The following is a 15,066-nucleotide window of genomic DNA, read 5'->3' as shown; positions in this document are numbered from 1 at the left end:
GTATCAATTTGATACAATTAAGCAAAGTAATTTGATCAATACCTACAACGATTTCGGGTTAATATACAATAATTATTGAATTAACATTTAATTATTTAGTAAATTTTTTAATTATACATATTTATGAAAAAAATTACTGAAAAATTCCCATAGACGCATATAATATGTGATCTAGATCCGCCCCTAACCTCTTCTAATGAAAAATCTTGAGTACAATTATATTGTTATAAAAATTTATAAATTTTCAATTTCGAATCGACTTATATAAATACAATATAATCTTTTTGATGAAAATGGTCAATCAAATGTCTCTAACTATCAAATGATTCATTGCTAGTTAACTTAGAGTTTATTGTAGGAACACATAAACTTCAAATCTTGAAATTTACCTCTATCAGAATAGATTCAAAATTTGAATTAAGTTTATATTTTCTCCTACACCAACTTCAGATTAATATACAATAATAATTGAATTTCACAGTCACATATTATAAATAATATGGATTTTTAAAGAGAATTATATAGTTTATGAAGGAAAAAAAACTACTATATTCCCTTGAACTCGAATATACATTATATTCTAGATCCACCTCTGGCCTCTGACAGTGGTTGATCCAGAGTATAACCAAGTGATCAACAAGTTCACGAGAACTCAATAGCTTTCTCTCATATCTTATCTATATACTAAGAAATTCACTAAATATATATACATATTTCAACTATATACGCTCAATTATTACTGTATATTAATTTAAAAACGTCGAGAAAATCAATAAACTTTAAATTTTGAACCCATCTTTGTACAAAATGTAACTTTTTTTTTGGTGAAAATGACTAGCCAAACGTGCATATTTTGAGGTTGTTAAGATTAAGAAGGTGTCTATCAACTTTGCTCTTATTGCTGGGGGATATCCAACAATGAAGGTCCTCATTGTTTCTACTATTAAAGTCACTAAATATTTTTGTTGTTGTTTTACAAAAAAAAATAAAAATAGGAACAGTATTATTATCCGGAAATTCTCCTATTGGTGGGTACATTGTAGAGATATAATGAACACTGATCGTATAGTTAATCCCGACTTGTTTAGAATAATGAAAGTTTTACTTTACGTTAAGAGGTGGTGATGGTAGATGAATAATTTTTATATATGATGAGAGTTATTTTTACCTATCGAAACAACCAGTGGCGAATCTAGAATAGAAGCTATGAGTTTACGGTAAGTCATACCTACCATGTATTTATAATTAAGAAAAAATTAGTAATATTTAAATGTGAACTCAATTATTATCGTATATTCATAATAATCTCAATTATTATCGTATAGTAACTTGAGATTATTATGTATAGGAACACATAAGTTTCAAATCTTAAGTCTGTCTCGGTTAGAGCAGATTTAGAATAATTAACAAAAAAGTTATTGAAATATATGATTTAGGTTCGCCCCTAGAATGTTACATTGACAAATCAAGAGTTACAACCTACATATTCACGAGAACTCGATAAATTTTGCTTATAGTAATATACAATTAATAGAATATTTACTAAATATCTATAAATATGTGATTATAAGCTCAATTATTATTGTATATATCTTGAGATTACCTTTAAAAATTCATTTTTTTTAAAAAAAAAAACTTTTAATTCTGCTATTGGTGAAGGAAAATATCCAACAGTGAAGGCCCATTTCAACTATGAAATGTCTCTAAGTATTGTTTACATGAAAAATTGGAAACCATAATTCAGAATTATGTTATTGGTGGGTCATATATATATAATAGGTATTTACGTTATATCGAAATCGAATAAATTAAATTATACAAACACATCTATTAACTTAGTGTAAACACCATTTATGAGTGGTATATAATAAGAAATTTATTACTTTTAACTTTAAACTCAAATTATTATTAGTATATACATTAACTTTGAGATTGTTGCAGGAATACATAAATTTTACGAGAATTCATTAGCTTTTCCTCATATATACCCTGTATACATATATACAATAACAAATTCGTTAAATATCTTTAAGTATTCAACTATAAAATTACCGTTTTAAGAACCTATAAACTTCAAATTCTGAATTCGTCTTTATATACGATGCAACTTTTTTTTTGTTGTTGTTGAAAATGACTAGCTAAATGTGCATATTTTGAGGTTGTTAAGCCTAAGAAGATGTCTATCAACTTTGCTCCTAGTAAAGAATGATATTCAACAATGAAGGCCCTCATTGTTTCAACTATGAAAAAAGTTTCTAACTATTTTTTTGGTTATTTTTTTACATGAAAAAAATTAAAACAACAACATCCAGAATTTGTGTTATTGGTGGGTCATATATTTATCTAAATTGTGCCTGTTATTGCTCTTTCACTTCCTTTTCTGTCTATCTTTGAAAAGAAAAGAAAAAAAGTTGTGCCCCTTGGTGTTCTCAGAGGCAACTTATGTGCAATTTGAGAGCAATGGTTCTATGTATAGATACTATTTTTTTTTATATAATATAAATTCTTATCTCACATTCTATCCTTATAAAAAATAATATATAGTTTTGTGTATAAATTAAGTTAATCATAATATATCATATCTAATTAGGTATGCGAATAAAGTCTCATATTATTGTTTGAGAAAACTGAGGATCGTTTATATATAATATGTGAAGATATTTTCAATATGGTGTGATGCTTTTTAAAACAGAAAAAAAAAACGAATACTATTGCAATATGTCATAAGAATAACTGAAAATCGCCTATGTACAATATGTGAAGGTATTTTTAATATGGTGTAATGCTTTTTGAAAGAAAAAAACGGATACTATTGCAATATGTTATAAGAGTACAGCTTTTTCGACTGGCGTAGCCTAACAACTGGTATTAGAGTCAATAATTTGACAAGATGAGAGCGTGGAGCTTTATTTAGGACGTTTACCATGTTGAAGATAGTTTGAAGATACATATAAACATAAGCTAGCTCTGAATAAAGTCTCACCTTGATAGTTAAGAAGATGGTAAAGTTACATATACTTTGTATCGATACTCTTAATTACGAGGCCTTATGAAAGAAACGTAACTCATCCATCAATAATATATTCATTGTAATTTCACAAACGGGTCTAAAGAGGGTATTATATACGCAGACCTTACCTTACCTTGAAAGGCAGAGACGTTATTTCCGATAGTTATTCGGGAAAAAAATGACGAAAGTAAAAAGAAGTCATGACAAAATACTCTAGAAAGCATGATAAAGCAGTCTGAAAGAAGGAGTAGTAACGTAAATACAAAAAAAGAATACGACAATCAAAATATAAGAAATAACAGATAGTAATAAAAATCAAAGAACAAGAAACTACCAGAGTAATATAACCGACTTTAACTCGAACATATTATTTTATTAATTATATATATATATATATATATATATATATATATATATATATATATATATATATATATATATATCATTTATACCAAACATTGTACAAGTATATTATATAATATAATACACGAGTCTCAACCTTTCTTTCCTCCACCATAAACTGTCGGATCGTGTGTTTTCTTGTTTCTTTGTTTTGTTTATTAATTAGTAGTTCAATGTCAACAATCTAATTAATTATTAATTTTTAATATGATTTTGTACATATATTAATATTTATATTTATCGAAAAAAAAGACGCAGATGACTATTACAATTTCTGTCTCAATTTATGTCATACTTTTCGTTCTTCGAGAGTAAAACGGTTTAAGTTTGATTGAGAGTTTATGTATGGAATCTTTATTTTTCTGAAATGAAATTTATATATTTGTAAACTACGTAAAGAGTACTATGAGTAACAATAATTGATAATTCAAAATGTTTAAAAGATCTATAAAGAACTTACACAGTCAAAGATAAAATTGTTCGAATCTTGAAATTCGAAAAATATCACACGAAATAAGATGAACGGAGTATCATTCATGTATTAAAACACATCTTGGAGTTTATTAGGTCAACTATAAGTTTATTCTTTTTCTACATAAACTATCATCATCTACGTAACTAGGTGTGTTTTAGTACGTATCTCAATGGTGATAGTTTATCTAGGAAAAGAAAACAACTGATAATTCAACATGAAAACACATCTCGAGAAGCTGATTAATCCAACTATTATTTCTCTCTTTTTTTAAAAAAAAAACTATCATCATCTACACAACTAAGTGTAGTTTAATATGATAATAGTTCAAGTAGAAAAAAAGGAAGAATCGATAATAATCCTGATAAGAAAAAAGAACAATTAATTTTGGAAAGACGTATTCAGACGTGTTTTTAACCATTATCTCTTTGTTTGTTTTTTATAATATTCTTTCTTGATTTTGTGCATAATTATTATCTATATTGAAAAAGACACAAACAAGTGAACAAATTTAGGTAAAAGAACATAATATATATATATACACACACACACTATGGAGAAGTGACATTTTTTAAAAAAATTTCTTGATAAAGACAGTAAGATAAAGTTAAAAATAAAGCTCCTGGAATCCAGTAAAAAAATAAAAAGCAGGAAACTAGGCAAAGCAAAGTGGTTCATGAGCTCCAAGTATTATTTTATCTATTTTTTAATAAGCTTTCTCTAAAGTAAATAACTGTTTTAGCTAAAGTGACATGCACATAAAATCCCACATTCTTGTTTATAGGAAAAAAAATTATGAAAATTGTGTTAATTTTTTTTTTTTTGAGAAATGAAATGGATTAAATGTCAAAATTCATTAAGTATATATATATATACAGAGAGAGAGAGAGCGTGCTTGATGCACAAAGTTTCCACTAAATGTGAAACTTTGTTATTACGGCTCGAGTGATCTCTTAGTTATATGACAATAACGATTAAATGCATTGTGGTTTAGCTAAATGTTGAGGGACTTGTGACATACTTACGCCACGTGAGTTAAGCGTGGTGTTTAAGTAGAAAAGGGTTACGGGGTTGTAGCTGGTTAAAGATAAATAGAAAAGGTTAGAGACTTGTAGCTGTTGATGTGGTGTAGTGACACGTGAGAGCAATAACAACCAGAAGGGAAAATTTAAGATTGACCCCAGGATTTCTCGATTATAAAAAGTTGGTGATGTTAATGATTTAATGATGGACTAATATGATATAAGTTAATTTAACAACTAGACATTAGAGCAAAGTAAGAAAATTATCAAATTTGAAGACATGTTCATGAAGTACATGACTTAATGTCCAAAATGATATTAGCAATGAGTTTGGTGGGGGAGACACAACACAAAATTGAGAAATCATTATTAGATAGTAATTTGATAATAAATCTCAATAACTATCAAATGATTCATTGAGAATTTTTTTTTTTATTGTTTAACAATTAGAGAAATAAAAAGACATTCATTGAATTTAGAACTTTAAATCAATAGATCTTGAGTACTATTACTACCTAACTACTCTTTTAAGACAATGAGTGTGAACTTACTATAAGTATATATTCTTTAAAATTATGCAAACTATATATTCTTTTCAAAATTTACAAGTGAAACTCTCATTATTGAACTTCATATATGAAATTTAAAATTCTATAACAAGTATTATTTCTAAAAGACATAGCCAAAAAGTGATCGGTGGATATTATTTCAACATACAAACGCAAATCACTATCAATCCCAAAAAGGTACAAGTCCATTAAGGTAAATAAAAGGAGAAAAATAATAGATATCAGGTGAAATAGTCGAGATATCCTCAAGCTGTTCTGGACACTAACATTATCGAAAAATAAAAGGGCAAGTGGAAATTGAGACTAAAAGTACTATAATAATTAAGAAATGTATAACAATATAAACAATTTTCCCCTTTATGTACTAAATTTCATATTTTGGATCATTTAAAATATGTCTAATATCACTTTATTTGCAACCCATTTTCTTAAAAAAATAAAAAGCTACACAACCATCCTCTCTATAAAATGGTTCTCTTCCCTTGCATTTGCTCTTAAACACTCAAAACTTACACTTCCAAAACTTGCAAAACTTCCAAAAACTCCCAAACACAGAGTGAAAAACGCCATGGAATATGAAGAAATTCGCCGTTCGTGTGACAATGTAGTTGAAGAAGAAGACTATATAGACATGGAAGTAAGTTCAAATTCAAACATGTTTTCACAATTTACAAATTCCCCTTCTCAAGCTAGAGAATTCGAATTCCAAATGTTTCCAAGTTGTATTGATAAAGACACAACAACTTCACCAGCTGATGAATTATTCCATAATGGAAAACTCCTACCACTTCACCTCCCTTTTGGTACAACACAAATGGTAGAGAAATTACTACAAAATCCCAATAAACATGCTCATGGAACTCGTAAAAACGATGTTTATGATGAGTCTTTTAGTACTCCTTTATTCAGAACTACTACTAATACTCCTACGAGTAATAACACTCCGTTTGAATCATGTAATGTCTCTCCCGTTGAGTCTTGTCAAGTTAGTAGAGAACTCAATCCTGAAGAATATATGTTTGAGTATTCAGCTGATGCAAACAATGCCAATCCAGTAGACGATGATGAGAACACAAAAAGGTCATGGACTAAGAAACTCAAGCACATAAAGAACTCCGCGTTTGGTTCTAAACTTAAGTCTTCGCGCTCTTATCTCAAGTCTTTCTTCTCCAAATCTGGCTGCTCGAACGAGTACTCTGCAGCTGCCTCAAGAAACATTGCAAAAGGGCCTTTTCCAATAGCTAAAGAAGCTAAGAAAGAGTCATTTGGGCAAATTCATAGAGGTGGTTCGAATTCAAAAGGAGTCAAAAAAGAAAATGATCGCGATCATCAAGAGATAAGAGGTAGACATAGAAGGTCATTCTCAGGAGCTATTAAAAGGTTTTCGACAGCTAAGTCATCTTCGTCTTCATTTTCATCGTCTACTTCTGGCTCATTGTCAGCTTCAAGCTCGAATAATTCGAATGAATTTCAAGAAATGCACTTTTTCAAGAGAAACAACAATTCATATTCAGATATTGAGAATTCAATTCAAGCAGCAATTGCTCATTGCAAAAACTCTCAGCATGCAAGAAAGACAATAAGTGATATTGGAGTTTGTTCATTGTCTGCTTCTAAAGTGATCACTAAAGAACAAGAAAGACCTGGACTCTGCAGGGGATAAATTTTTCCTTTTTTTTATTATAACTGTGGCTTACATGCACCTCGACTATTGCACGAGATACCTGTCACCTTCCACCAGCAACAGGTAGCTACATGTATAAGGAAACTCTGTCTACCAAGGCTAGGACAGACGGAAAGATCACATCACCTAGTTTTTTTTCTTGTAATTGTTATTTCTTTTACCAGAGGAAGTGAAATGGAAATAACTATTTTAAGTTATCTTATTATATGATTGTTTCTTTCTTTCACAATTTTGTGTAATAAGCCTTCCATGTAGATTAGCAATACTTGGATTTCACGGTAACAAAAACAACTTTTAGCGGCAATAAGTAGACACATTAATAAAGAATGCTAAAATCTTTATCGACATTAGTTATGTGTCATTAGATCCAATGTCGGTAAAGCCTTTAAAGACATATAGAAAGAGTGTTAATTGTTGCTTGTTAATTAATTGCCGCTAAATCTCATTTTCGATGTAGTGTTTCCAGAGCATAACTCAATTAAAAAATTTGTGATAAATTCTAAAGGAAGGTTTTTTTAGTACGTGTTACTTACCACTAGTACACGTATCGAATTACTCTGTCTATCAAACCTTAGACAATCAAAAGAAATCACCTAGTTTTGTTTGTCTTTACTGGAAGTTGAACCTTGAAATGAACTACTACATCCAAAGAGTCATTATCTCTAGGTGATCATTTACAAATGACAAATAGAGAATTGCTCATCATTAATAAGGAATTATTCTACCATCAAGAACCTATATTACTTGGACTCTTCAAAAAAGTCGTTAGACGTGTGTCAAATCCTCCAAAAGCTATCCATTTTGGAGGATCTGACACGAGTTTGACAATATTTTAAAAAACCGAGAAACATAGACAAGGACTACGAGGAGATGGATGGGATTTTTAGATTCCTCCAAATTTACCAAAGTCATTGGTTCGAGCTCGAAGAATGGAGAAACTTTATGTATTTAAGGCTTCCCCTTTAGACTGGCCCTACATGGCGATAATTCAAATTAGTCGGTCAAGTAAAAATTGAATACCAAATGATTAAAGAAAAATAATACTCTAAATGATGAACTAATAAAGAGCTATTTTGAGCATAATGCAAAAATTAAAATTAAAAATGATTACAAAGCTTCAACCCTAAGTTTAAGTAATAAATTTGCTAGTGCTATTAGTTTAATGTGTAAATTAATGAAGCTAATGATGATTTTATTTAGAATAATAATCAATGAAGGCAGAAAAAAGATAGTGGTTCAATGGTCCTTAAAGTACATCAATAATTATTTATTTTATCACATACATGATTCCCTTTATACTGGGTCACTTTGCTTAATTTGAGTTAAGTACATCAATAAATTTTTACATTATTGCCTTCACGTCACTAATTTTTTTTTGTAACAAATCAATTATTTAATTTTACTCAAGTATCATTGTGAGTTACTAAATTATTTTTTCGTCACAAATATTAAAAAATCGCTTTAACCCTTTTTCAATATCATAAAAAAGTCACTATCTAGGTTGAAGGGAAAAACTGAGTCATTTTTCGCTGTTTTGAAACAACCGTTAAAAGGAATTGGAGGATAGTTTTGAGCCAAAAATGTACCGTGAGGGTATTTTTGACCCAAAAATGCAGCAAGAGATTAATATGACCTATTTTAAATAGTTCGGAAGTATTTTTGCCCTATTCCCTTTCTTTTATTGGTCTCTCAACTTAATGTTGAATTTTCTTTCTATTAATGATTAATGAATATTGAATACTTATACTCTTTATTTCTCGTGTATATATAATAACTTTTTGTTTAATATATATTACTATCTCTTCTCTTATCATCAGAGACTAATGATAGCAAATCTTTTTATTTATTGAGGGAAAATTCTGATTCATCATAAATAATATATCATAGTGAGGTCACTCTAATAAAAAAAAATACAAAAAATAATCATCAATTTTGATTGCAAAACCCCCCACTTGTGTGGCACTCAAAGAATAGCTTAAGCATTAGATTATGTTATTATTATTAACTCACTATAAAGCTAAATAAATAAATGGTTCTAATAGCAACAAGCTTAAGGAGCACTTCTTTTATTTACTTGGGGGAGACTTAGTGAATTTGTTTATCGATCAGTTCGATACGATTTTAAAAATATTTAAATTTAATATTTTTTTATTTTACATATATTCTACTCTTTTTAAATCCTATTTGTAAAATTACATTGTGTTCTGTTATGGTTGTAATATGGTTATCATCTCTTTCAAGTCATTCAGAATGGCTTTATATAACTTTAGGGTGTAAGATTATGGTTGTTCACTCTCCTTTTATTCGAGTGACTTCGTATCTATTTTTACTGAGAAAAACTTCCATTAATTTATATCAATTTGGATTTTCCCCCGCCAATATAGCGAGGAAAATCCAAATCCCGAAATATCATTAAGTTATATTAATTTAATAAGATAGTGATTTAAAATCTTATTTTTTAGAGGTTAATCGGGAAATATGCAAGACATTGTATTATTTTTTATTGTATCATTTTCATTTATTATCTTGAATATTTTAGTAGATTTAATGAAATTATCTTATTAAATAATGTTCTATCCCTCTATAACATGTAAAAAGTTAAAATTAAGTTTGGACCCACATAAAATGACTTATACCCGCAACCCGCCCCGCCCCACATTAATTTTATAAAAAAAAAACCACTTCAACCTGCCCCACATTCGACTCGCCTCACCCCCACATAGCCTTAAACTCACCCCATCCCGGCCCGCATCCGCCCCACCCCATTATCATCCCTACCAATAAACCAAATCCTTGAGAACAAGGAAGGATCAGATTTTTATAAACAACTTTTCTAACAGTATTAGGAAAAAAATACATAACTTTAATGTTGCTTTTAGAGGAAAAGAAAAAAAAATCATCTTTTGAATTTCAAATGGGTATATGAGCCCTTAAACTAAGTGAAGATGTTAGCCACATATTTGACAAAAATTAGACCCAAAATAAACATTGTTGTAAAGATCCATTGATTATGTTGAGCACTTAGGAATACATTGATAAGCATATTACAACAACCACTTTCTCCCCACCAATTTCTCTTACTGTATATAGAGAATCAAATACCAAAAAAATTTACTAAAAGTTGTCTACTAAGCTCCTTCCCCCCCCCCCCCTTTTTTTTTTTTTAATGTTTACAACAACAACAAAGGAGGGTTACACGAACAAGACTAAGATAGACCCTCGGCTCAGAAAAAACATTTCAAAGATGGTTGAAAAAAGAAATTGCGGAAGTAAAGAGTTTTCACCTAAGTAAGAACTTATAAAGCATAACTAAGTCTAGAAAAAATCACCCACACCAAGTATACTTGTACTAAACTATATTAATTTACAAAAATTAAGCATTAATTTAAAGTGAAACTATTTTAATTGACTATTGCTAGTCATAAAGATGCATTTAGGGGAGAGTATCAGCTAGTGTAAACACCTCATGTGTGTGAGTGTTTTTTCAACTTAATCCGACCACAAATTAAATAGGACGACGGTATATGATCAGGAGGTCATGGGTTCGAGCTGTGAAAACAAAAGCAGGGCAAGGTTGCGTACAATAGACCCTTACGGTTTGGCCTTTCCCCAAATCAATGTATAGCGAGAGTTAAGTTCACCGAGCTGCATGCGTACAATAGACCCTTATGGTTTGGCCTTTCCCCAAATCAATGTATAGCGAGAATTTAGTGCACCGAGCTGCCTTTTTTAGGAGGATTTCTCTGAATAATGTTGGAATGGACCTAAATCAGACAATGAATATATAGGATTATTATATAGCTGGCCTCCACTAGTTTGAGATTGGAGCAAAATCTATTTTCTTAATTGTGAACTCAAAAGATGGGTTTGGTTTGTTATATAATTGAACTCAATATTCAATATGGATACAACCACTTCTTCCGGCCATTAGGTCTTCTTTTTAAAAAAATTGTGATGTCCGGGCTAACTTTCTCTCACCTTGACTAACTCCTCGGGATATCTGTCACCTCCCACCAGCACAAGTTACCAAATTACTTGGTCCATCAAAGCAAATCGGGAGAAATCACCTAGTATTTTTTATCGCTGTTAAGACTTGAACACCTGAACCTGAGACTTCATGGTTCTCAACCCACTTCATTGATTACTAGGCCACATCTTTGGGTGCCTATTAAGGTATTTTTGTGAAAAATCAAAACATTATTTTTGGTTCATGGCTCCGGAGAATATCAAAGCATTGCTACGATATTATTTCACTCATGTCGGTCCTTTCTAGTTCATCACGCATTAGTACAGTTTATTGATCCACACATCTATACTATTCTTTGTTTGTCCAAGAAGTAGGACCATTAAATGAATCAAAAGAATAACTACAACTATTACGATTCAGTCCCAAACAATTGAAAGAAGAACTACAAGCTCAAATCATATGCATTGCACTTCTCATAACATGTACTTCAAACTAGGCAAGATTATGAGCATAAACTACAACAGCATAATGATAAGGAATCAGACATATCTAGTAGAAATATAACACCTATAGAAACTCCAAAAGCAATATGAATTCGGGTACACATTTACATAGATGATTTAATGACTAGATTCACCGAGTTTGACTTGTAGTGAATTAAGGTTTAGAATCCTCGGGATACTAGTGGTAGTTGAGATGCAAGGTCTACATAAATAGTTTTCATTCAACAGTAATTCCTACCCTCTCCAAACCCTACTTTATGGGATTATACAAGAAGATCATTCAAAAGGAGTGTGTTTCCCATTTAAAAGTCGTTCAAAAACCAGACGACGTCAGTTTCTTTCAACATTTTTCTCCACCTTCAAAATAAAATATAACTATCAAGTTCTCTTCTTATTTGTGGCAAAAGAAGTGCAGAAAACAAAAACATAAAAAAAAGGCATAATACATAAATAGACACTCACTCTTGGCCTCAACGGGTAAGTAAGCGCTAAATACGCATCTAGACACTTCAACTTGGTCTCAACTGACAACTAAACAATCCAACTCGTCCCCGCCGTGTCTCAAGGAGACCCGACGCTGACGTGTTTTAGAGGTTTCTAGATGATCATTAAGTGTTCAATTGGTGAAGATGAGCTGACGTATCTAGATGATCATGCTCAAAGTTGGAGTACTTAATTTCCAGTTAATGTCAAGTTTGAGTGTTTGTTTATGTATTATGCCCGATCGAAACTTGTTCTAGTAAGGAAAAGAAAGTACCAGTGAGTGATGCAGGAGGTGGAATAGGTGACTGCAACCTTATAACGATCTGCCACCAGCAGGTAGGGTGTTAAGTATACTGATATTATATATCCTTATGAGGTGGAGAAAAGAATACTATGTACCTTTGTCTTCTCATTTCTTCCTATAAAGTCACACAATTTTTTCCCTCTGGTGAGCTCTTTTCCTGCCCATAAAAGTTGCACTGTGTTTTCTTCAAGAATTTGCAAGTCTGTAGAATCATGTATTCAACCATAATTGCTAACTGTTTTGAGTTTCACTTGAAAAAGCTTGCAGGACAAATATCAAGTGGAAACAATAATAACAAATTGTAATATTCACTTGTTCACTTGAGATGTTTAAAAGGCTTCACTTTCATTTGCCCAGAGATCAAATAATCAAATGGTTCAGAAGCTTTAATGTTTTTTTTCTTTTTGGAGAAAAAGGGTAAGTATCTAGAAGCTCGTCATCAAACTGAATTTTTTCATAGGAAAATAAACAAGCAACTGCATCTCTTCCTGAACTTGTTACTAAAAGTATATTTGCAGCCTCAAATGATTATGTCTCGATCCAGAGGTATGAAGAACAATGGAATTACTTACCAACAATAACATGTAATCATGGAACTTGAAATAAAGTCACGATGACTATAAACTCATAAAATCTCAAACAAGAACGCTTGTCCTGAACTTTTATATATTGAACGAAAGCGTATAAGACACAGGAGGCTGAAATAAGTGATTGTGAACATACCTGACAAGAATTGTTGTAAATTGGAACTTGATAATCCCATTACTGAATGCGTTACCAAATATTCCTTCTCAATGTTTCTTGTGTGATTTCTTAGCACATAAAGTGATAGAGGTTTGTTATGTATAACCTGATCCTGTAAACCATTTCAATGGACAGAAACAAATGGAACATATCATACATCATTTGAAGCACCAAATGTAAGGATGCAAAGCATTGCGAGTATTTGCTCACCTAAATCTATGAGTTGCTCAAACTATTAAAAAAAAAAAAAGTTCATGATATTACTATACTAATTACATAACTAGCATTTCAGAGCAAATGATAGAGAAATAATGAATTTAAACTATTACAGAAACAGACCTTTGAAGCATACGACGTAGCTTCGGAGAGAGCTCTCACCAGAGACATAACTGCATTGACAATTTTAATAGTTAAGTGCAACTTCAACTGATAATCATGGGTATGACACTATTAGCATTAATGATTGTAAAAAACTTTTGATTGTATTTACCTTTAGGATCGCTAAGCTTAGAGAAATAAACCTCAAATTTCAAGGGTTAATTTTTCGAAGCGAAAGCTTTAACTACTTCAACTCATCGACATTACTAGCATTTTGATTGTAAATACATTTAGGATCACCTTAAAGCATAGAGACACTAAGATCGCGAAGTAAGCTCCTTGCGTCGCTAGGAGAATGCAAAGAAAGACTTAGAATGATTTGATAAGTTTGGAAGAAGGGCTTTTGTATTGCTTGGAGAATGTTTTCCAAGTTGACTGATGCCTTGCAAATGAATGGCACCTCTATTTATACGACAACCTACAGGCTAAAATGTAATTTAAAATCACTTTACAAGTCTCTAAAGTATTTAGACTTAGCTCTCTCTAGACTTTGCGTAATCTAGAATTTTCCAAAGCTTTCTTGAAATGTTAGGGGTTCTAGAGTTCTCTACAACTCTAGATTCTTCCGCCCCTATTCGAATGCAAAATTTGATTGGCAAAGTGGCGGGACATGACATAAGGCTCGAATTTCAACCATTAATTTTGCGAAGCGAAAACCACAAGCAACTTCAACTAATTAATGATTATTTCCACATTACTAGCATTTTGATTGTAAATACCTTTAGAATAGCTTAGAGAGATAAAACTCAAATTTCAACTGCTAATTTCTCAATCGAAATTATAACTACTTCAACTAATCCATAGTTATTTCGACATTACTATCATTTTGATTGTAAAAACCTCTAAGATTGCCTCGAAGCTTGAAGATAAAGCTCGAATTTCAATATACACAACTTCAACTTATCAATGATTATTTCAACATTACTAGAAATTATGATAGTAAATACCTTTAGGATCGCCTTGAAGCTTAGAGAGATGAGACTCGAATTCGACAGCGAAGCATTGAATCTTCGATTGGAGATTCGCTATTTCGATTATGTCTTTGGCGATTTCATCAATTGTTGAAGACGTTTCAGTGTCGTAGAGAAACTCGCCGTCGCCGTCGCTGCCGCCGCCGTGCTTCACATGTATGCGCACCATCTTCGAAGCCTTAGCAAGTGAACTCTTTATGCTCAATTTTTTCCTTTTGAATTTGCTTTACATTTGCAAATTTTTTGGACTATCTATTTCTCTATTTATACTAACACACTTTTTCCGGTAAAAATCCGACACGTTTCTATTTCGACACAGTAACGAATAACTATACTCTCTAATTTTTAATGTGCACATGTATATACTTAAACTATTATAAAAATTGAACAAGTAGACGTAAATGTACAACATGGCATAATACACGTAAAATATCATATAGGATACACAATTGTCATGTAGGACGAATGTGTTGCTCAATTTTATACAAGTTTAAGTGTCTACTTGTACGCACCCAAAGTCAAAGGTCATAGTTATCAATTGACGTCAAGTCAAAGGT

At 31.1% G+C, this 15,066-nt stretch overlaps 1 protein-coding gene across 2 annotated transcripts; it reads right to left on the bottom strand.

Annotated features, from left to right (window-relative positions):
- Positions 1-6,101: 6,101 nt before the first annotated feature.
- LOC101255996 (uncharacterized) lies at positions 6,102-14,761 on the bottom strand. 2 transcript variants are annotated; one of them, XM_010323063.4, is made up of 6 exons: positions 14,486-14,761; positions 13,500-13,549; positions 13,140-13,272; positions 12,512-12,618; positions 12,387-12,435; positions 6,102-6,479 (listed from the first exon to the last, which is right to left on the bottom strand). In XM_010323063.4, exons 1-6 carry the CDS (start codon positions 14,676-14,678, stop codon positions 6,457-6,459), a joined length of 555 nt encoding a protein of 184 aa, XP_010321365.1. In that variant the 5' UTR covers positions 14,679-14,761; the 3' UTR covers positions 6,102-6,456. The 2 variants fall into 2 exon arrangements, with proteins under 2 accessions (XP_010321365.1, XP_004239764.1); XM_004239716.5 differs by lacking the exon at positions 6,102-6,479 and adding an exon at positions 11,677-11,986 and having other exon boundaries at positions 14,486-14,760.
- Between the last annotated feature and the right edge of the window lie 305 nt (positions 14,762-15,066).

This window comes from Solanum lycopersicum, chromosome 5, assembly GCF_036512215.1.
Source record: "Solanum lycopersicum chromosome 5, SLM_r2.1".
Lineage (NCBI taxonomy): Eukaryota > Viridiplantae > Streptophyta > Magnoliopsida > Solanales > Solanaceae > Solanum > Solanum lycopersicum.
This window is presented reverse-complemented; position numbering and strand designations above follow the sequence as displayed.